The 23,991-nt window shown below is 39.1% G+C and overlaps 2 protein-coding genes across 5 annotated transcripts in view; both read left to right on the top strand.

The window, feature by feature from the left end:
• Positions 1-1,075, top strand: part of LOC123815518 (kynurenine--oxoglutarate transaminase 3-like) — a 45,878-nt gene extending 44,803 nt beyond the window's left edge. For all 4 annotated transcript variants that reach the window (XM_045833781.1, XM_045833780.1, XM_045833782.1 and 1 more), the window contains 2 exons: positions 629-755; positions 856-1,075. In XM_045833781.1, coding sequence (XP_045689737.1) covers positions 629-664 — 36 coding nt within the window. In that variant the 3' untranslated portion in view covers positions 665-755; positions 856-1,075. The remainder of the gene's footprint in view (positions 1-628; positions 756-855) is intronic.
• A 111-nt stretch (positions 1,076-1,186) lies between these two features.
• On the top strand, positions 1,187-22,952 carry LOC123815517 (guanylate-binding protein 7-like). The gene is made up of 9 exons (XM_045833779.1): positions 1,187-1,318; positions 8,167-8,243; positions 9,214-9,303; positions 14,354-14,599; positions 15,494-15,774; positions 19,060-19,272; positions 20,324-20,426; positions 20,730-20,923; positions 22,551-22,952. The coding sequence occupies exons 4-9, from the start codon at positions 14,383-14,385 to the stop codon at positions 22,785-22,787; spliced, it is 1,245 nt and encodes a 414-aa protein (XP_045689735.1). The 5' UTR covers positions 1,187-1,318; positions 8,167-8,243; positions 9,214-9,303; positions 14,354-14,382; the 3' UTR covers positions 22,788-22,952.
• The last annotated feature ends 1,039 nt before the right edge of the window (positions 22,953-23,991 follow it).

Genomic DNA, 23,991 nt, shown 5'->3' with positions numbered 1-23,991 from the left:
CACATTTATTGCTTTATCACATGTTTGCCATGTGTGTCTGTTACATTAGCATCCACATGCATGTAGCACTGTCTTTCGTGTTTATGTGTCTCCCCCACTGACTCAGCACCACCAGGTAGAGCCCACTTCGGACTCATGTTTATAGCACTGCTCCCCAGTGCAGAGGGATGCTGGGTGCTCAGTAAATGCTTGTTGAGTTCTGAACAAAGTGACTTTTTCTTGTTCTACTGTTACCTTTAGCAATGTAATAAAGTATAGTACCATTGTCTTTTTTAAAAATCATATTAAAATAAGTAATACACTAAGGTGACTCCTAGAATTTCCTACTAGTCTTATAGTATGAGACATGTTAACCATGGTTATAGCTGTCCCCTTTGAAAGAATATAGGCACCTTAACAACTATTAGTATTGACAAAGTTCATTTTTCTGTTTAATAGGTGTGAGCATGAGATTCAAGTCCTCTTGGGCTCTTAAGGCTTAGTTATTTTTGTTTATTTTTTTGTTAGTCATTTATTCAGTTATACTTGCCACACTTTTCTCTAATTTTTTATTTATTAAGTTGTTTATTCATAAAACAGCAAACATGATTTAATTTAATTAAATCACATCTTCATTCTTCATTCTTAGAAACGTATTGATGGGAAAAAAGTGGTCCAGTTCTGACTGGACATTGGATCCTGAAGAACTGGCCAGTAAATTTAATTCCAAAACCAAAGCTATTATACTAAATTCTCCACATAACCCCTTTGGCAAAGTAAGTGAGTTTTATAAACTCCTTACGTAGTTTTCTGATCCAGCATTTGCTCACACATTGAGTAATAATTGCTATGCTCTTGTTTGTTTAATATGTACAGGTGTACACCAAAGAGGAACTCCAAGTAATTGCTAACCTTTGCATCAAATATGACACGCTCTGCATCAGCGATGAGGTTTATGAATGGCTTGTGTATACTGGAAATAAGCATTTAAAAATAGATGCTGATCATTACATGGAGTCACAAATGTGTTTGGGCGTGTGTGGGACAACTATTGGAAAGGATCCCAGAACAGCTTTAAAATAATCTTTGTAATGTGTATCTGTCTGTGTGAGTACTTAAAAATGAGATTTGAATAAATGGTGCTCAAGTGAGTTAATGAACTGAAAATTGAAGGCCTAATAGAAAGGAACTTAAGGGAGGAGCTTTTGTATCACACCATGAAGCTATGAAACCAGAGCAGTGGTGTTGTAGGTCGGAATCAGGCTCTTCCATGGGACGACGAGGAAAGCACTCCAAGGATCCATGCACCAGAGGTTGTGACGTGGCAAGGTTTATTCAGGTGGGAACAGAAGCTGCCCCTGGGTTTCTAATTTCACATCTCCCTTTGTCCCACCATGGAAAAAGTCCAATCTCATCTTCAACTGGGGCAACACAAAAGCCAGTGTCCAGATTCATACTAAAGCTTAGCCCATTTGGAGCCCACACCATCTGCTGTGGGTCCCGACAGCTGCTGGACCCACATGGTCACGTGCTCCTGGATGAGAGAGAGCATGAACGTCCAGGGCGTGTATGGTACCCGTGGGCTAGAGAAAGAAAGAGAGGCTAAGAAAGCTTCTTGGTTCCCCTGGGATTATATTAGCTTGGGTTTGGGATGGACTAGGTAGGTAGTTTTTCAAAGGAACCAATCAACTCCCCAAGATTTCACAGACATTTGATAAGTTTACACTCCTTCATTAGAATGATAGGCCTTTTTGGTCAAGCACCTCTACCTGCACCCCCACACCCCACCATTCGGTATCCAAGGGGGGGAGGGAGGAGTGTTAATCCCCTTGGCAGAGCAGTGCTGTAATCCCCTGGGGTGTGAAGCTGTAGCTTCCCGGTGAAGCAAACAGGTTTATGCTCCCCAGTTTATTAAACTCAATGTCTAATTTTCTTTGCCCCTCTTTCCTTTGTTACTAATTAGATAAAACGAGCAGTAACATTAGTACTGCCTGTATCATTAGCTTCCATCAAGAATCCAGCTATAATTTGGTCCATAAGACACAGGAGCTTACTTGTTCTTGAACTGGACTTTCTCCTCAGAGAAAGTTGCCAAAATGTCAGGTCAACAGGAGGAGATTACAGGGACAGTAAACTGTTACTGCTTGGCCATTGCCTAGGATTTTGCCACTATTTCCGGGCCATCTCACAAAGGCCATGTTGCCTTCCAGGGTAACCCACCTTTATATCAGCTATTTGCACTTGCCCCTCCTGTGCCTGCAGATGCTTTTCCCCCAGATGGACACAGAGCTCAGTCTCTCCCCTCCCTCGGGTCTTTATTCAGGTGTCCGTTTTTATGACCACAGTTACATCTTTCCTTCCAGCATTTGCTTTGTCCTTTTTCTGTTCTGTTTTGTTATTTTTTTCCTTTGTAACAAATATCAGGATCTATATATTTTACATCTAACCTGCAAGAAGGAAAGGGTTTTAGTTTGTTTCGGTCTTCTCTGAATTCTCAGTCCCCAGAATAGGGTGTTGCACATGGTAGATGATCAAAAAGTAATTGTTGAATAAATGAACGGGAGGTGTGAAAAGGCTAAGGGAAGGATAACTAAAATCACTGTGGCAGGAACCAATACATTTAAAAAAAAATGAGTGCACCTACATGTACATGGCTGCTGCCAGTGTGATGATTATCCACACGGTGCATTGCAAATTGTTGTAGAGACACAGGGGAGACAGCAAGTATTTAAGGGGCTCAACAAAGGAGTGGGCAAAAGACAGAATTAGCTAGGCAAAAAAAATAGGTAGAAAACTTCCATCAGACAATCTGATAGGTACTAAGGCAAAAAAAAGCCTGAAAGAGCAAGGTAAACTTAGAAAAATAATTGGTTTATAGAGGTGTGTTGTAGTAGCTGATAGATGTGAAAGTGGAAAAGTAGGGTGATTCTGAAGGACATTGCATATGAAAATGGAGTCTGACTTTGTTGAGGAGTGTTAAATACAAAACAGCCTTTCCAAGTGAGAGGCAACAAGCTTTATAGAGGTCAGTATGGATAGCTACACTGGAATTCTTATTCAGGTGAAAGCCCAGATAATGTTCTGATTAAGAGACAAAAGCAATGAGTATTTATGAGAAAGGGAAGGGGGATAATTACATCAATAGAAGAGAGGAATTTCTATTGGTGCATATAACGTGTTAATTTTAAACAATGTTTTAATTTTCAGTCCAGTAGTCATTAGTCCAGCAGTCTTAATATCTGCGTTCTTGTTACCTTTGCAAACAGATTTTTAGGACACCAGTTTGCTTAGTCCCCATCCAAAGGTTACTTTGCTCTGTTTTAACATCCAAAGATTTGAGGCAGGAGACATGCAAGGTAGTTTCTCTGTCAGGGCAGCTCTGGCTGCATTTACACGTGTTGTTGTTTACAGGAGGTCAGTGGTGCTGAAGTTTATTTTAGTGGTAGGGCACCTCAAAGCCTTGATGCAAACATCATGAAATAGTGATAGCATTCCATCCTGAAACTAGAAATAATTTTCCTGACAGAAATGAAGTAAATAGAAGTCAATATAAAAATCACAATTCTGTGCATAGTTTTTCTCAACAAAGAGCTATTGAAATAAACACATCTGAGTTTTCCAGATTTTGCCATTAGTAATCACTTACTAAATGCTCATTTGTTTCACCATTGAGAGCATTCATTATTAGATGAGTGGCAGCGTTTATCTTAAGTGCTTAAGAAAATTTGGTGGAGGATAAGTTAGTTGATCTTTTTAAATTCTATACATTAATTTGATCACCAGAGAGAGTACCAGTGAGCATACTTTGAGAACTACTGCACAAGGTGTGACAACGCAGGAGAATTGATTACATGATTGGATATGTTTCATGAAGGTAAGAACCAGCTGCAGGTGAGGCCTCAAGCAAATCAGATGCCCCGGCAGTGGAGATGGTATTGCAAGCTGTTTACAAGGAGAAACTGAGGCACAGAGTACATCAGTAGAAGGCGGGAAGGGAAGAAGCCAGTATGACTCTGAGAGCTCCAGCCTGGCCCCTCAGCAGTGATGAGACCCTTACCCAGAGACAGAGATGTGGAGAGGAGGAGCAGATCTGTGGGGAAGAGCTGAGCCAAGGAAATTCTGGCTGCTCGTGCTTCCGTCTTGTTAAATTTCAGTGTCTATGAGACACAAAAGTCTGAAAACAGCTGAAATTACAGGCTTGATGGTCAAGAGGAAATTACGAGGGAGAACGTATAAAGAGAGTAGAAGGCCAGAGGTTTTCAAGGTGTAGTGCCTGAGGCAGTAAACTGTGGTTCTGTGTAACACTGCATCAGAGTTCACCTCCACATGTCTTGTGGATGACATGCCTTTGTCTTGGGTTGTTTGAACTATTCCCCAGTGGAAAATCAGGCCAATATGGACAATTAATTTTTTGGTGTTTTTTACATTAAATTTTATTAAATTACTATGTATTTTAAAATATTTTCAATTAATTTGATTTATTAAAATAGTTAAATATTTTGAATAAAATAACTTTAATTGATTGAATTATTCTGTTACATTTATTACATTCTTTTAGATTAAGCACAGAGGGAGAGGCATCTATCTATAATGAATAAATATGATTTTACATTCTACCTACAGCATATGTTCATGCCTGTGCAAAAATGACTCAGAGCTTTAGAGTTTTAGCTCAGTTTAGCAATATTGTTTCCAAAAGATTACTTTAATAATCTTGAAATTATTTTTAAGCCTGTATCATATTTAAACCTTGTTATATTTAAGCCCTTCATGGTAACAGTGTAACTGATAATATCATTTACAAGAGATAGCAAGACCCATATTTTTAAGTCAGATTCTCTAGTTGTTATAACAGCCCATAAAGTTAAAACAAGAAAAAAAAATGAATTCACTGTTTCATTATTTAGAGAATGCAATTTGGTTGCATGAAAACTTATTCTATCAAATAGAGTGGCCTTTGTTACATGAAAGAAGATACAAAACAATCTGTAGAGTGCAATAGTAGTTCTTTAATATAATACAGTACAGCCCTTCCAGCCACACATCATGAAATTAGCATCATCTTCCTGTTGTCACAGAGGCAGTTTTCCCTGGTGTGGGGCTCTTCATCATGCCTCTAATCTCCTCCTGACTTTATCGAAGCCTAAGTCGCCTGTGAATAACTGTTACAGCTTGGATGGCTGATTTAAGGACCATCATGGGTCACAAGTGAGGAGTGCAAAGACCAGTTGCCTTTCAGATGTACTGCAAGCTGAAGTTACTGATACTGGACATAGTTTTTAAGTAATCAGACCTGCCAGTATGTTTCTTTTACTCCAGGTCACTGTGGTCATAGCGCTGTGATCACACATTCTGCCTGTCTGTTCACATCAACTTCTGTGGCTCCCCAAATCTCTGAGACAGAGGATATGAACATCTGGGTGCTTCAAAATTACTTCAGACCCTTTCTGTTGAAATGGTAGAATTTGTTCTATTGGATCAGATTCTTGACTCAAATAGTATCTCTAAGTTTTAGTAAGAAAGCTTTTAGTCAATGAAAGAAACCTCTCTTATAAAAGAGGTTTCTAATACACTGGTATTTGTATACTAATCCATTGATATTTGGAAAATTAGTATAAAATTCTTTGCAAGCTATTTATCTGCTCAGCTTACATCCACTTTTATTTTGCTCAAGTAACCATCAACAAATTGGTCTTTCTTAAAATATTAAATTAGATTTGATAGTTTGTGCCTGAAGCCTACATTTGACATGAGTACTTTAAATTTCTTTCATATGTAACTTACCATGAAAACATTTTAGGATTGTATTAGTTTCTCTGGGTAATTTTTTATTTTCAAAGATGTTATTTCCAAATATTGTTCTTACTAATAGGCCTTTCTGATTTTGGATATGTATTATTACTTTGAAGGGAGTGATCCTCTGCATTATACAGAGTCAAACAGGAGAGTGGCACATGGGACGTGGTTTTCCTTTGGAATACTTTGGAAGTCGAGAAATGACTCGGAATGTGAAGGGATATAATTATTTATATCAAATATTGGAATATTCCTTCTTTGAATGGACCCTCTGAATATTTTCCCCATTTATCTTTTCAGGTTTTTTTATACTCCACAAAGAATATCATTATAACTTTTTGGTTTATACAGTTTTTGTACCTTTACAAATATTGTCAGGTGCTTCATGATAGACTGAAATTATGTATACATTCATTTTGGAAATTTCTTTAGCTACCTTACATTTTAGTAAGCACTTGACTTGCTTATCAGAAGATTACTTTAAGCAAACAGCTTGCCCCCTCTCCCAGTATTTATTTTTGTGTGTGCCAACACTCTTAGAATGATACGAGAGCATCTCTTTTATCTACTGTACCTCCAAAAACCAAGTGAAAAACTTGTGGGATTGCATGTAAAGAACTTCACAACTGAATTATGTGAGGAATCCAAAAGGCAGTGTTGTAGGTAGCATTCTCAGAGGATTACAGAGAAATAATGTACCACTGTCCAGCAAAAGATATAAACTCTTGCATTTTATACCTCCAAGACTTTGTTTTACACATTCCCTTTGCCCCAAATTTACCTTTCTTTTTCCTTCCCTGCCTGGCAGACATCTTCCAAGTCTCTGCTCGAGCATCCCACCCCTGCTACCTTCCATCCTTGCATAATCCTCTGAGCCAGTCGCTATTACAGTGTCTTACGGCATTGCAAGTGTTGCCTTACTCATCTCCCACCCCCACTAGACATTAAGCTCCATGAAGATATGAACTGTATCTTTCTCATCTTGGTTCCTCTAGGCTTAGCTTAGTCCCTGGTGCCTGATCATTACTAATAAATGTTTAACAAGTGGATGAATAAATGATTTTATTAAAGATACAAATCAACTTGAAAGCTTTCCCAGTTGTTGCTCATTATTCATGGAATCTATATTTGTGAATGCACCTACTCACCTACAGATAAAATATATCTGTAACCCCAAAGTCACTGGAGTGCTTCTTTCTCAGACATGTGCAGAGGGGTGAAAAATTTGTTACCCGATATGCATGTTCCCCATTGGGGTCAACAGGGCAACCCTCTGCCTTCTTGCTTTAGCTCGTACTATAAGTGAGTGTCCTTCTAATGGTGACTTTGCTGCTTAGAGTGTCTTCTATGTGTGGGGCTGAAGTACTGTCTAATGTTTCTAAGTGCGGGAAGGCTGCTGTGCATTACAGAGGAAATACTTGGCATTAGATAAGCTCCTCTGAGGCACAGATTCTAGTGCTCTTGGCCATGGGGATCCTAGGGGCTGACATCTAAAAGGTGTGGAGCTTCTTTCAGGGTGAAAAAAAGTTCTAAAGTTGATTATGGTGATGGTTGCCCAACTCCATGGGTATACTAAAAACATTGCTTTGCACACTTTAAATGAGTGAATTATATGATGGGGGATTTATATCTCAATAAAGTTGTTAGCAGAACATATATATGCACACACATGCACAGGCACACACAGATTGCTGGGCCCCACCTCCTGAGTTCTTGACTCAGTAAGTCTGTGATACAGTCCAAGAATTTGCCTTTCTTACAAGTTCCCCAGTGTACTGACATTGCTGGTGTAGGCCAAGACAGAGGTGAACTAAATGGTAGCCAGAATCACAACGAAAATATGCCACAGAATGCTTGCCTTGACCACACAGCCACTGCCAGCAGAGTGCTGGGTGCCACAGCCTGTGTGGCCGCCACACTGAACCAGCCCAGAACACTGCCTACTGGCACCTCTGCCACTCCCGCCCCTGGAAATCATGTTGCTACTTAAGATTATTCAATACATTACCTATTATTTTGGGACAATATTACAGTGTTTACAAACATTGCAGCATTTTCAACTATGCTTGAGTTAAAGTAGCATTATCTTTTTAAAAACCTATTGAAGCCCTGCCTGTTGTGGCTCAATGGATTGAGTGCCAGCCTGTGGTCTCCAGTTCCATCCCACTCAGGGCATGTGCCTGGGTTGCAGGTGTGCAAGAAGCAAATGATTGATGTTTCTCTCCCTCTCTTTGTCCCTCCCATCTCTCTAAAAATAAATAAATAAAATCTTTTTTAAAAAACCTATTGAAATAACTTTACTGATCACACTATGATACATTTGTTTTTAGATTGTACCAAATGTAGATTGATTGAAAGCAATTATTTAATTTTTTGTGTGTGTCTGTTCAGCCACCTTTCCAGGTATGTGGGAGAGAACAATAACCATAGGAAGTGCTGGGAAGACTTTCAGTGTGACTGGCTGGAAGGTAAGACAAAGAATTTAATTGCTTAAAAACAAGTGTGTAACTTCCTTTTTGTAGAGTTTTTGTATATTAAATGCACATATAGTTCGTTTACACAGGTGTTTATACTTGCTGATCTTTTGCTTATTATTTACTCGTTCTGCTTTCACGTTGGCCTTTATTTTCTCTGAGAATTAATCATTTCTTTAAAAATAAGAAAACTAGGTAATTTTTCATTTTACAAATAACCAACTGATGACACTTTTTCTTGGCAAAGAATGTTCAGATTGCTGCCCATTAGTGTAAGAGGAGAACAAATAATGAAAGCAGTATTTTGGTACTTACACTATGTGCGGGGTTTAGTGCTGAACCTGTACTGGTTCCCTCCATCCTCATAACCGCACTAGGAGGTGGCACAATCTGTTACCTCCATCTTCCAGACAGTAAAACCAAAGTACAGAGATCTTAGGGAACCTGCCTCAGGTCCCACTGCTAATACATTCAACGCAGGGAATGCAGGCTGGCGTGTAAGTCCCTGCCCTGAACCACTGTGCTCTAACCCACGATTTATCAGGTTGAAACTCAATTATCTTCAAATCTTGCCTTCTAACCATGACTGAGAAGCAGGGATTATCAAAAATGAGGCCTGCAGAGCCATAATGGAAGATCCCTCAGGCCCTCATTCAGAGTTACTTTAATCTGTATGTAATTCAAACAAGCTTTGGTGCCGTTTCTCACAGCTTCAGAGCATCACAAGCAGTGAACTAACAGGGAAGAAGATAATGATTGCAGGTACCTTCTGAGAGCAGAGTTTAGTGACTCCAATTGGCAACTTTTACACAAAAAGAAGTGTTGAAATCTAAAACTGAACTCCCTTCATAATATGAACACTTTAGAATTGAATATATTTAATAATTGCATTAAGCTTACTACTCTAAACAGATTTGGTACATACGATTAGATTGATATTTGCTTTTATCTTTTTCTTCTTCAGCTTGGCTGGTCCATTGGTCCTAATCACTTAATAAAACACTTACAGACAGTTCAACAAAACAGCATTTATACCTGTGCAACTCCTTTACAGGTAGGTGTTACAGTAACTTGGGGGTTGAAGCGTGGTCTTTGGTGAAGGTGTTATGTTTCTGTTGTGTGTTTGAGTTGCTTGGTTCTCTCCTTCATGCCCTTGCTGAGTACAGATTCTAGTATAATTTGGGATTTCAGGAGCAGACACATAGTCATTGCTATTAAGAATAGTTTGTTTTTTTAAATATTAATACATCAAGTCTTAACTTCAAACACTCCTCCTTTTCTGGTGGGTTTAAAAAGCACTATAAAGTCTCCAGAGGACAGTGGCAGCACCAAGCCAAATGAGAGATGTGCGTGTGCTGTGAGGCAGCACTCTCTCCTGGGAAGTTGCTCTGTAACTATTATCTGCATGTGTAAGAAGCCCTGTGTGCACAGCCATTTACTGCAGGAGAGAGGGGAAAGTTATTGTCCATCTGCAGGCAGTTGGTTTAAGTAAACCATGATCTATCTAAACATTTAAATAGTGTAGGACTATATTAGCATCCTATTTCTCTGTAACACATTACCACAAACTTAATGGCTTAAAGCAACACAAATTTTGTATCTTACAGTTCCGGGGGTCAGCAGCTGAAATGCGTTTGTCAGGGCTAAAAGCAGGGTGCCAGCATGGCCACGTCCCTTCTGGAGGCTCTAAGGCAGGGTCCGGTCCTTGTCTTTCCCAGCTTCCAGGGGCTGCCTGCATCCTTGGTGCTCGGTCACCTCACTCCAGCCTCTGCTTGCGTCAGCACACACAGCACACACAGGGGGCCCTCCTGCCCCCTGCTTTCCCTTAGAAGAACCCTTGTCATGGCATTAGAGCCCAGATTCTCCAAAATGATCTCTCCATCTCAAGATCCTTACCTTAAACACTATTTACTAAGGTCACTTTACCAGACGAGGTAACGTATCAGCAGGTTCTGGGTATTAAGACATGGACATCTTTGGGGGCCATTATTCTGACACCATGGTTGTTTAAAAATTAACAGTAGAGAAAGGGGAATAGTGAGGACGCTCTATAATTACTGATATGAAAACATTTCCAGAATATAATGTAACGTACAAAAGCAAGATACAGAGCAGTGTATGTTTATGCTACATTTTGTATAAGAAAGGGGAAAACTCTTTGCTTAAATGCTCTTAAAGGATCTCTGGAAGGATCCAAAATGAAACTAGTAAAAGTGGCTATTTGTAGGAGTAAGGGGAACAGGTGAAATTAATGGATAGGAACAGGGGTGGGTGAAAGAATTTTTAATGTATATTTTTCTATATTTCTCTTTTTAAAAATATTTATAAAGTACCATCACTCTATGAATAATCAGAACACTGAAAAAATTTATTTTTCTGGAAAGCAGTTGAAAGGCCAAAGAATGAAATATGTAATCACTCTAAAGTAATACCATGATAAAGGCTAGTTCTGACATTTGCTTTTATTATATAGTATTAAACTCATTTTATCCTTTGAAAATAAATCCATTCTTTTGATCAACCAATATTCACTGAGTACGGAAGACAAGCAGATAAAGATTCCTGCCCTCATGGACCTTATAGCACAATGGAGAGGCATAGATAATAAATAAATATTTTAATAATATATTTCAGATGTTGATGGATGCAATGGAGAAAAATAAAGAAGGGAAGAGGAAAGATGTGAAGTGCTAAGGTGGAAATATACAACACTAAGTATAAGTGCAGAGGCCCTGGGGTGGGCAGTCTGGTTGTGCACATCAGTGAAATGAAAAGCACCGAGGCTGAAACAGCATGATCAGGGGAGAAGAGCAGGAGGAAGTAAGTCAGAGAGACAGCTGGGGGCCAGATGAAGAAGGGGTGTGTTTGTCAGGGTGAAGACTGAGTGAGATAGGTAGCCACTGGAGAGTTTAGAGCACAGGAGTGACATGATCTAACTTGTGTTATCAAGGGGACTCTGGCTGCTTGGCTGAGTTAGAAGAATGCTGACGTGATGAAGGAGAGAGATAGTGATGGACTGAACCAGTGTGGGGATGGTAGAAGTGGTGAAAAGTGACTGTGTTCTGAATATTTTTTGAAGGCAGATGCTGATGGATTACATGTGGGTTATGAGAAAAAGAAGAGCCCAGAATAATTCTACAGTGAGGACATATGTTTATCTCCTGGGCTTTGAGTTTTCTAGGGTAGGATCTCCTGCTGTAGGGAATAAATGTTACTGAGGAAAAGAAAGATTCAGCTAAGAATCTGGAACACCTTTTTGAGAACCACCTTACTGTCCATTCCAGCTAAGTGGCCTGTTTATTTTCCATTCCTTCAAAAAACCATGTTTGGAAACTGGCCCAAGTTTTCAGCGGAACCACAGATTCCTAGGCTGAAGCAACCTATGCTTATTTATCCAAGGTTTTTTTAGTACTGGGGAATCACTACCATTAATCCTTTTTTTCTGCTGAATTCTTTTGGCATGCAGCCTTCTCCGATTTAGCCCTTCCCTGTCTCTCAGTGTCGTCTTTTGCCAGGCTCTCTCTCCTGCTGCCTACCCGCAGCCACGCTAGACTTCTCTCATTCTTCCACAAAAGCAAATGATACCCTATTTTGTTTGTGCAATTGTTTCCTGTCTCATCTCTCCCCCTGCTCTCACCCAGACATGCTAATCTGAGGCTTCATGAGGGCAAAGACCACATTTATCTTGTTTATCATTGTAGCACCAGCATTTATCACAGTGCCGGTTTTAACATACTGAGTTCATTTACTAAGTAATTGAATGCATCCTCTACTTCTTGATATCTCTTGATTGTGATTAATTTCCTTAAAATTTGGCCATTTTGCCTTTCTATCTCCTAACTATCCCAAGTTCTTGGTTAGTTGCTTGGATCTCCTGGTTTGCTCTGAGAACCAGTATTTCTAAGTTAAGCCAGTTCACACGTGCCCACCAAGCTTCCCCATTCCTGCTTGGATAAGTGCGTGTTCTTTTTGTGCGCCCTCATTTAGACATGTGACTTGTTCCTGACCTGTTGCCCTCTCAGGCACCTGCCTAATAGCATTGGCTTTTCTCTGGGCCCAACTTCACCCTTGTGTTGTCTGACTTTCCTGAAGAAAGGTAGAGAAGTCACTGGCATGCCCCAGAAACCCATTTCTAATACCGGTGGCACTTAGACCCTCTCCCTGGAGTACAAATGATTAGAACAGGGATTTGCACACCTGTGAGGAATGACACAGAAGGTCAGCTTTCATTTCCATGGTGTCCTCCAAGGTAAGGGGGAAAGGCTGGCCAGGTCCTCATTTCTCTCCTCATCTTTTAGACTTAGGTGTAACAGTCATTCTGCAGCTCACCTCAGAACAGCCCTCCATGTGATCTCTATTTCTGTGATTCTGTTCCAATTCTAATTGTTGGCTTAGTTTGCTTTTGTTTTGTTAGGTTCAGTTGTTGATAGTTGTGAGCTTGTTGTCATTTTACTGTTCATATTTTTTATCTTTTTTTCCTTAGATAAGTCCCTTTAACACTTCATATAATAAGGGCTTGGTGACAACGAACTCCTTTAACTTGACCTTATCTGGGAAGCACTTTATCTGCCCTTCCATTCCAAATGATAGCTTTGCTGGATAGAGTAATCTTGGATGTAGGTCCTTGCCTTTCATGAGTTGGAATACTTCTTTCTAGCCCCTTCTTGCCTGCAAGATTTCTTTTGAGAAATTAGCTGAAAGTCTTATGGGAACTCCTTTGTAGGTAACTGTCTCCTTTTGTCTTGCTGCTTTTAGTTCATTTTCTGGAGTTTTGATCTGTTCTTTCATTTGGGCCATATTTCTTTTCCTCAGTGCACCTGTTGCATTGTAAGGGGTCAATCATTAGGTATTTTCCAGGGTGGGGCAACCCAGTTTGCTGAATTGTGGCAGTGTATGTTGGGGAGGGCTTAGAGACAGAACAATGGCACTTACTCAGCTGGCTTTCAGTCATTTCCTCTGCTTCCCATTAGCAAATTGTGCCCTTTTAGTGCTGATTCCTGGATGGGTGGGTCTGTGTACATTTTAGGACCCCATGGGTCCCTCCAACAGACTCTCCTGTGAGGCTGGGAGTTTCTTCTACCACCACAACCCCCACAGGTTTTTACTGTCAGTGGTTTTGAGGCTTTCGTTTCCCACACTGGAACCCTGGGTTGCATGTCTATCTGCATGGTCTGTTTTGCTCCTCAGTTGTTCCACTTACTTTATCAGCACAGAAATGTGGGCCCACCAGCCACCACCTGACCCATCTAGTCCTCTAGCTGCTAAATTGCTGTGTGCACTCTCTGCCCCGGCTGCCCGTCTCCACCCTTCCTACCAGCCTGGATATATGTTTTTTTTTTAATTCCTCGGTTGTCAGACTTTCATACATTTCAATTTTCTGGCAATTTTGGTTGTTTTTTGTTTTTGTATTTGTTGTTGTCCTTCTTTTAGTTGTGCAAGGAAGCAAAGCATTTTTACCTATGCCTCCATCTTTGCCAGAAGTCTAGAAGTTTTTCTTTATTATTCTTGGTATTCTTTGTCCTTCACATGATATTTCCCCCAGAAATATCATAAATGTTTTTATTTCTACCAGAAAATTATTTGTTCTTATTTTAGAGCTCAATTTTAGTTTTTTATTAATTTTTTAAAATTTTTATTGTACTTTTGTCCATTACCATGTAGTCCTCTTGTACTCCACTACCCCCACCACACAGTTGTCCATGTCAATGAAGAGCTCGAATTTTATTTCTGACATGAGGATTTAATATAAAATATATTTCTGATAGTTTTGGGGATTAAGCTCTCATTTACAAAAAAAAATCTAATAATCATGTCACTAGACACTGTGGAATGGCTAAGGAAAACAATCACAATTTTTTGCAGTTGGGATAGATGCCCCTGCTTCTTCTCCAGAAGTACTTGTTTTACTTTTGGCTCTGGAAAAAAAGAAATAAATATAATTTTTATGTTTGAGTAGACTAGCCTTAGGTTGCTTTGCATGATCAAATAAAAGGATACTCACAGGCATCAGTGTTAAAGTGATGCAAAGATCCCTGGAAATGGAAGTCTTCAATCTCCTTGTCTGCAGACTATCTCATCAATGATTGCTCTTCTTCTTTCTACAGGTGAGGATCCCCAAATCAAGAAATCCAATATGCCTAAAATATGTATCAAGAAATTCTTTCCAAGGCAGAAGTGCCTTGTTTTTGACTGGCCTATCAATGACAAAATATTATTACGTCATATGGAGGAGGTGTCAGAAAATGAACTAGATTTGAATTTCCAGGAGCAATCCAAAATATTCGGTGACTATATCCTCACACACTCGAAAGCCAAGACCATAAGAGAGGAAATAATTGTCACTGGAAATGGTGAGCCTTGTTGTTACAGCATGTTTCTTTGTGGTGTGATGTGTGTGACTACACTCTGAGTTTGTTGACAATTTTGTTTCCTCCTCTATCTGATATGGAAAAAGCAGAGATTCATGCCACACACAGACATGCATGTTCTTCATTAAAGTTTCTCTATATGAAGGATAATTGAACCCTACTGTGTCTCTTGAGACTAATACAGCAATAACATAAGTACAAGGTGCTATAAAGGGTAGGAATCTAGTTCATAAAGAGAAGACCAATGAGATGGTGTGTTTTGATGAAAATACACAAAATTTTTGTGAATTTACACCAGTTAGAAAATATGTAGCAAAACACTATCCTCTGAAAGCTCATGAAGAGTTTGAGAAGCAAATTCCATAGCCTTATATACAGAGTGACATTCACTGATATGCCACCTGGGCAGACACACAGACCTGGGGTTAAGATGGGCCCACTCTTGGTTTAATGTATGTGTCACTGTCCTGAGATCTTGATGATTTTTCAAGGGATCCCATTCATTTTGGAATAGTGCCCACCAATTATCTACTTTACTTACCTATAAAATAAATGTTTTTTTTTTTTACATTTCCCTGGGAAAGTATTCTAGGAAATCCTGGAACACACTGAGATTACTATTGTGATATTAAAACATGATGAATTAATGAATCAAAATAGAGTGAATAGCATGCACAATGATGTTATCATTTGAAAGTGGACACATGAAAAAAGGAGGAGGAGACAAGGCACAAAGAACATGGGGAGAAGAAGAAAGAGAAAACCAAAAACTTCATTTCAATAAAATTGTTGTGATTTTTAGAAAGCTGATCACTAAAACTTGTAAAACAATGAATTTCGTTTCTGTTTATTACCTAAATATCACATATAACGCAGGGCTGGGGATTCTGGCAAAGGCCTATGTGGACACCATCAACAGTGGAGCAGTGCCTTGTTTGGAGAACGCAGTGACAGCTCTGGCCCAGCATGAGAATTCAGTGGCCGTGCAGAAGGCAGCCGACCACGACAGTGAGCAGATGGCCCAGCGAGTGAGGTTTCCCACAGACACGCTCCAGGAGCTGCTGGACCTGCATGCAGCCTGTGAGAGGGAAGCCATTGTGATCTTCATGAAGCGCTCTGTCGAGGATGATGAGCGGCCGTTCCAGGGGAAGTTAATGGTAATATGGCTTATCCTACATCCTTCCTGAAAACTATCCTTCTAAAATGATTCCCTTTTTGTGACTCTACAGTTCACGTGTTTCTCACTGTAGAATGAGCATGGATTTTTCTCAGTGATGGGGCTCTGTAGGCTTTGGTCCCTGCTTTTTCTAAAAGATTTGTTCTTTATGTTCTATTATTACAAAGTAAAACACTGTGTGCTTCACAGCTTAAAACAATACATGTTTATTAGCTCACAATTCTTCGGGACAGATTCAAGTACAAGATATGGATGCCCTTGTACCACAGGTTGAAAACAAGTTTCACATGGGCTTGTATTATCAGTGGAGGTTCTGGGAACTCCCCTCCATCTTCAAGTCATCAATGGTGCATCTATCCTTGTATTGTTTCTGTATTTGTGTGACTTCCTCCTGTGCCATCAACTGGAGAAAACTGCTTTTAAAGGGCTCATGTAGTTAGGTAATGCCCATCTGGAAAGTTCCATCCTAAAGTCATGTGAACTGTAAAACATACAGGATTAATGTTCATCATGTTCACAGGCCCAAGGACTGTGTAGAGAGTGGACACAAGGGGAGAGAACTTCTAGAAAATATCATAATTCTACTTATTGTATGTACCTTCACTGTGTTTGTCTATGAGTCTGTCTTTGGCTATCATACAAGTTACAAAAATGTCTTCAGTTCATAAAGAGGAAACCAACTTCATTAAAATAAAGTACAGCAAATAAAATTTGTTTCTATATTTTTGCTTAATTAAACCCTCATTGAAAAAAGCTCATGACTGGTTTAAAACTCTCTTCAGAGACCGCTTAACTCATTAGTGGGCAATTGATTTGTTATGTATGTATTTTTATCCATAGCAACCCAAGATTGCAGAGGAAAGGCATATCGAACTTTCCATTGCTTGTTGTTGATTAATCCTGCTACTGATAAAGGAACCATGTGTGTAACACTGGATTGCATATTTGAAAGTTGCTAGAGAGTAAATCTTACAACTTCTCACACACATGAAATAAATGTTTGTAACTATGCAAGGTGAAGGGTGTTAACTAGAATTATTGTGGTGATCAGATCACAACATATACAAGTATCGATCCACTAAGTTGTATATCTGAAACTAATACATCAATTAAATATCAGGGGGGAAAAGCACCATGGAGTTTACGTCTACCAGCTCCATCATTTTACAGGTGTTGATCCTGAGCCAAAGGGAATATGGGACCTTCCACATGATGCCTGGTCATTTCAATTCCCAGTCCACCCTGATGCCACCAGACTGCTTCTTTTATTTTTCTTTTAATCTTTTTATTACAGTTGACTTATAGTATTGTATTAGTTTCAGACATACAACATAGTGATTAGGCATTTAGGTAGCTTCCAGAGTGACCACCCTGACAAGTCTAGTACCCATCTGACACTGGACAAAGTTATTACAGTATAATCGACTATATTCCATATACTGTACTTTATATCCTCGTGACTTTTTTTTACAACAGGTGACTTGCCCTTTTTAATCACTTCCTTCTTTCACCAATTGCTCCAAACTGCCTCTTATTTGGCACCTATCAATTTCTTCTCTATATCTATGAGTTTGCTTCCACTATGTTTTTATGTTTATTTTATGACATATAAATGAAATCATGTCTTTCTCTCTGCAACTTATTTCATTTAGTGTGATACCCCCTCAGTCTACCCATGTTTTCATGAATAGCAAGGTTTCATTCTTTTATATCGACCAGTAATATTTCATTGTATATATACCACTTCTTTACCAGTGTCTATTGATGGACCCCTTAGCTGTTCTCATATCTGGGCTATTATAAATAATGCTGCAATACATAGGGGTTCATATGTCTTCTCAAATTAGTGTTCTGGATTTTTTTCAGATAAATACCCAACAGTGGAATAGCAGGGTCATACAGTAGTAATATTTTTTAATTTTTTTGAGGAATCTTCTTCCTGTGTTCCATGGTGGCTGCACTAACTTAAAATCCCACCAACAGTGCATAGTGGCTCCTGTTTCTCCACATCCTGGCCAACACTTGTGTTTTTTGATTTATTGGTGGTCACCATTCTGACAGGTGTGAGGTATTGTGTTTAATTTGCATTTCTCTGATGATTAGCAATACTGAACATCTTTTTATGTCTTTTGACCATCTGTATGTCTTTTCTTACTATATTTTTAATTGTATTTGTGTGTGTGTCAAGTCATATGAGTTTCCTCTCTATTTCAGATATTAACCCATTATTAGATGTAGAATTGGTGCATATCTTCTCCTATTCATAGGGTTTTTTTCATTTTATTGATGGTTTCCTTCACTTTACAAAAACATTTGAGATTGATGTAGTCTCATTTGTTTATTTTTTTTTTGTTTCCCTTGCATGAGGAGACATAGTAAAAAATATTACTAAGAGTGATGTCAAAGAGCTTACTGCTTATATTTTCTTCAAGCTTTATGACTTCAAGACTTAAATTTAAGTCTGTAATCCACTTTGTGTTTGTCTTCTATCTATCTGTCCAGTTTTTTTTTTCAACATGATTTACTGAAAAGACTGTCGTTACCTCCTGTGCCCGCTCAGTGGGTGGAGAAAGGGCTCATCAAAGAAACAATGGCATCTACCTCCTTACTCATCCCCCAGAAAAAGCCACCCTGAAATCTAAACCTCCACTGTAGCCCTGAAGCTAGTCAATTAAATTCTTCACTGTATATCCCTGGAGTCTTTCAGGCTCCTGCCCCTGCAGTGTTGCAGCAAGTGAGTTTGAGAGCAAGTGAGTCCTTTCCCAGGTCCCTCAAAAAGAATGCTTGACATTCTAGAAGCTTTCCTTCTTATTCATTCATAATCCTTTCGGGTTTTCACAAATGTGTGGGAACTCCTCTTCCAGGCACTGGTTTCTTGGTCTAGGGATCCCAGTATGGGCTGGGACCCATCATCCCACAGTGGGGGAACTCAGCAGCTGAGATATCCCTCCCAAATCCTAGTTGCCTAGTAGATGTGGGACCTGTCTGTACAACATCTCTGTCCCTCCTACCAGTCCTGTTGTGGCTTCTTCATTATATCAGTACTGGTACAACTTCTGCTCAGCTAGTCTACAGATAATTCACAATGATGGTTGCTCTATAATTTAGTTGTAAATCTGATGTAGTCATGTGAGGAGGCAAGCACAGCATTTACCAACTTTGCCATCTTGATTGCAAGTCACACTGCTTCTTCCAAGAGGATCACAGTTGGATCTTCCCTTCTAATGCCTTATGTTCTTTGGGTTTCTCCAAATTTACCTGGCAGGAAACTATAAGGAGGAGGAAGGAAGATTTCTTGCAACAGAATGAACATGCATCTGTCAAATATTGCCAGGCTCAGCATAAGCAATTTAAAGAGCCCTTGATGGAAAACATTTCAAAAGGAACTTTCTCTGTGCCTGGAGGATACAATCTCTACTTAGAAGCAATGGACAAGGTTGAACAGTCCTATCACCTGGTGCCCAGGAAAGGAATTAAGGTGAGAAATAGAAAGAGGTGGGGAAAATAGCAGGTTAGGGTCAGAGAGTCTTTGTTATTTCTTTTCAAATCCAACACCACACCACACCATTTGTGGAAACAAAGTGAATGTGGTGAGTCCTACATTTTTAGCTTTTATATCCACAATTACCTAGATACTTTTAAATGAACCTGACATATTTCTTCCCAAATATAGGATTTATTATCAGAAACCTAGATAAAAGAGAACATTTGTTTTATTTAACAGTTTAATGGTTTTTTTTTTGTGCTAAATATCAGAGGAACAGCATTCTCAAAAAGCTTATGCTCTTACCAAAAAAAGGACATATATATACTCAGTTGGATATGATGGGATATTATTATCATACAAGTATACACTGATAATGATGATGATGGCTAACATATTTTGAGCACTCACTTTCTATTATAGGTATGATATTAGGTGCAGTGTTTGGATTATAAATTTAATTCTTCGATTAATATAAATGTAGTTGCCACTGCCATCCTCATTATATAATTGAGAAATGTGATGCACTGAGAAGCTAATCAGTTACCTAAGAACACACAGTCAGCAAACAGTAGAGCTGGTTGGACAGGTCTGTGTATCTGACATCCATTCAAATGTCAGAAGGAAGTTTAGCAAAGCTTCCTGGAAGAGGAGATGGAAACTATAAGCTGAGGTATCAATAAATGATATCCAGGTAAAGAAAGGGTTAGAAATATCCAGTCAGGAGAGAAAGAATGTGCACATATCAGATACAATGGAGGATTAGTGTTTGTAGGACTGCACATGAACCTGGTTGTCTGTATCCTAGGGTGGGTGATGCCTGGCATCATTAGGACAGGAAGCTGGAGAGCTGGGAGGTTACTATAGAGGGTATTTTTTTCTAACTAGAGAGGTTGGATTATTTTTTATTGTGGCCAGTAAAGAAAGGGAACTACTCTGGGTTACTAGTAAGGATGAAGAATTTGCATGGTCTAATTTGTAGTTTTACTGAACAACAATTATTTCAGCAAGACTCTTTGCTCCCTCTTTCTCCCCGCCTCCCCAGGCAAATGAGGTCTTCCAGAACTTCCTGCAGTCACAGACTGCAGCAAAGGAATCCATCCTGCAAGCAGACAAAGCCCTCACTGCTGGGGAGAAGGATCTAGCAGGTACAGGAAAGGGCTCTGATCACAGAGGAGGGGGAGGTTCCTTCAGTGTCCTGTAACAAGTTTGAGAACAAATCTTTCCTGAAACAAAGTGCTTCTGTCTTTCTATCCAAGGTGCTTCTGTCTTTCTTTTCAACAACTCTACTAAATGAAAAATAACCTCATTCAACCAATTAATGTTTTTCCATCACATTCTGAACCAGAGATATATCGTTACCATTTTTAACTCATTTTAGACTCTGAATACAGAAGTGTACAGCTCAGCATAACTTATTCTCTTTCCTCTGTAAAACCCTGGGGGAACAGCTGAGTGTGCCAAAAAATTGGAAGCTGAGAAGGAATGGGAGCTGTTAAGGCAGAAACTTAATGAAAAGCAGGAAGAAATGAAGGCTCAAGAGAAAAGCTTTGAGGAAAACATAGCCCAACTGAAGAATAAGTTAGAGAGAGATCACAAGAACAGACTGAGGGAACAGGAAGAAATACTGAAGAAGAAGCACAAGGTGAGTCTGGGTGGGGCCTGGGCAAAGGCTAAAGGACAATCAATAACAGGGTTCTTCATAATGGAAGAACAAAAATTTTATCTCAAGTTACATACCCTGAAGAAAGTACAAAGGCATACAATTCAGTGAAATGTGGAATTAATAGGATCAGTCTAAAGCCCTAAGATACAATACTCAGCACTTTCTTTACTACTAAAGATAGAAGAGTACAAATAACATGCACCAGGCTCCTGAATTTCTGTTTATGGTGACAATAGGGTATTATTTTGCCCCCAAGTGAATAGGACCTTAGTCTTGTAGCCCTAGGATGTTTGCTACAACCATCAAAGAGACTTAATGTAGACCTATCTGGTTGAAAACATCAGATGTACCTGATGTGATGTATAGGATCCTAAAAGCTCTTCAAGTTGCTGCATTTGTTTCCAGATCTGCCTGATTTATTCCCTACACCCAGAGTACAATTCATTCTTTGCCCCAACAGGAATTTATACCCAGTGTTCTCTAGAGAGTTAGAGGTTCCCATTATGTATTACATGTGTGTAGTCATCCTACCATTATTAATGGAAAGTGAGTTCCTACAGTGTCTAGATGGAATTTCCTAAGACCTATAAAGGGAGGCTGGGGCTCTGTGGTGAACTTCATTAGTGATATAAAATGAAGGGGGTGCCCCTCTTGACCTCCCAATGTTTCCCTTCCATCTGTCTTGCCATGGAAAAAGTCCAATCTTGTCTTCAGTAGGGCCACTATATAGGCCACTGCTCAAAGCTTTTGCTCCATATTCAAGTACAGTCCAGAATCCATTTTAGCTTGTGTTCCCAGCTGCAGTTCATTACTGTGATGGCATTCTCCTCAAGTCTATATGCAGAGCCCACGTAGTCATGGGCCAGGTGACTTCTAAGGCCACATGGCTATGGCAAGAGGACATGTGGGTGCAATGGGTGAGTGTGAGTCACCCAGATGAGAGAAGGAGAGTTTCTTTCCTTCCTTGGGATCATATACACTTAGACATGGAAAGACAAGAATTGTTTTCAAAATGACCAATCCACTTCCCAAGTTTCTGTGGCATATTGATGGGTCTACATACACTAGTTAGACTGACAGGCTTCTATGGTCCAGCACCTCCCTCTGTGCCCTCCAACAATCCTGGTTACAGATGGGGACAGGAGGAGTGTTAATCTGATTAGTGAAGTAATGCTATTACTCCCTGGAGTGTGAAAAGGTGCTTCCTGGTGAAGTAAACAGGCTTGTGCTTCCCAGTTTATTAAGGTCAATGTCTAATTCCTTTTTGCTCCCCATTCCCATCAATAATTAACTAAATACCAATGGTAACATTAAATCAGTGAAATCAATAAATAATTAGAATTAAACTTTCATCCTTCCCAAAGAGCATCCTTTAGACTGAAACACATTCCTGGCATAGTTCTCAATCCTGTCCCAGCCCAACTCCTGCACAGCCCTTGTTGATGTGTTGAGAGACTTTAGGAAGGTATAAACCATGGATACTACCACTACCAAGATCAAAGTCTGGAAATTTTGCACAAACACATCAAAGAGCTTTTAAGTTAGTTGAGAAATAGACATAGGCTGATAATCTGGAAGTTTGAAAATGGAACTTTCTTTTTTACAGCTCCTTACAGAACTAAGTATTACAGCTAATACAGAGGAAACTAAAAAGGTGGGAAAAGAGACAAGTCAACTTAAAGAAGAGATTAAAAACAGTAAAGAAAATTGGCATCAACTACTGGAAAAGATTTGTATTGCAGCAAGTGTTGCATTACTTTCACATGCCCCTTCTCTGATTGCTTCAGCAGGGCAAATGAAACCATTACTGAATATACTTAAGAATATTGGTAAATGTATTTAAAAAGTTTCTTATGTGATAATAGCATAATACTGTAGATCATTTTTGAAATCTGCATATCATGTTAGTTTCATCCAAGACAAGTTTAAAAATAAAGAGTGTTTACCAAAGAATATCAGGGCCTAATATACCAAAAAACAAGATTTCCTGTCATGTTTTTTTCTACAACTTTTATTGTTTTGGGTTCAACATTTAAGTCTTAAACACATTTTGAATTTATTCTCATGCGTGGTGTAAGAAGGTGGTCTAATTTCATTTATCTGCATGTATCTGTCCAATTTTCCCAATACCATTTATGAATAAATTATCTTTAACCCATTACACGTACTTGTTCCTCAGTTGAATGTTAGGTGACCATTAAGGTGTGGGTTTATTTCTGGGCTCTCTATTTCGTTCCATTGATTCATGTCTGTTTTTATGCCAGTACCATGCTCTTTTGATTACTATGGCCTTATAGTATAGTTTGATATTAGGTAGTATGATTCCTGCAGCTTTATTATTCTTTCTCAGAATAATAAATTTCTGTTACTATGTGGGGCCTTTTGTGGTACCACATACATTTTTGAAATATTTGTTCTAGTTCTGTGAAATACAATATTGGAATCTTGATAGGAACTGCATGGAATCTATAGATTGCTTTGGGTAGTATAGACATCTTAAGGATGTTAATTCTTCCTATCCATGAACACAATATGTGCATCCACTTATTTGTACCTTCTTCAATTTCTTTTTTCAGTGTCTTATAATTTTCTGAGTACAGATCTTTTACTCAGGTATATTCCTAGGTATTTCATTTTTTGAAACAATTGAGAAAGGCTTTGTTTACCTAATTCCCCTTTCTGTTAGTTTACTACTGGCATATAAAATGCAACTGATTTCTGTATATTAATTTTGTGTCCTGCTACTTTGGTGAATTAATGTACCAGTTCTAGAAGCTTCTTGGTGGAATCTTTGGAGTTCTTTACATACAGTATCATGTATTCTACAAATCAAGACAGTTTTACTTCTTCCTTTCCAATTTGTATGTCTTTTATTTCTTCTTTTTGTCTGATTGCTGTGGCTAGGACCTGCTGTACTATGTTGAATGAGAGAGGTGAGAACAGACATCCCTGTCTTGTTCTCAATCTTGAGGGAAATGCTTGTTGTTTTTACCCATTGAGTATGACACTAGTAGTGGGTTTGTGATTTATGGCCTTTATTATGTTTA

The sequence above is a fragment of the Phyllostomus hastatus genome, unplaced genomic scaffold (genome assembly GCF_019186645.2).
Source record: "Phyllostomus hastatus isolate PE091 unplaced genomic scaffold, TTU_PhHast_1.1 phas_contig_191, whole genome shotgun sequence".
Taxonomy (NCBI): Eukaryota; Metazoa; Chordata; class Mammalia; order Chiroptera; family Phyllostomidae; genus Phyllostomus; species Phyllostomus hastatus.
This window is presented reverse-complemented; position numbering and strand designations above follow the sequence as displayed.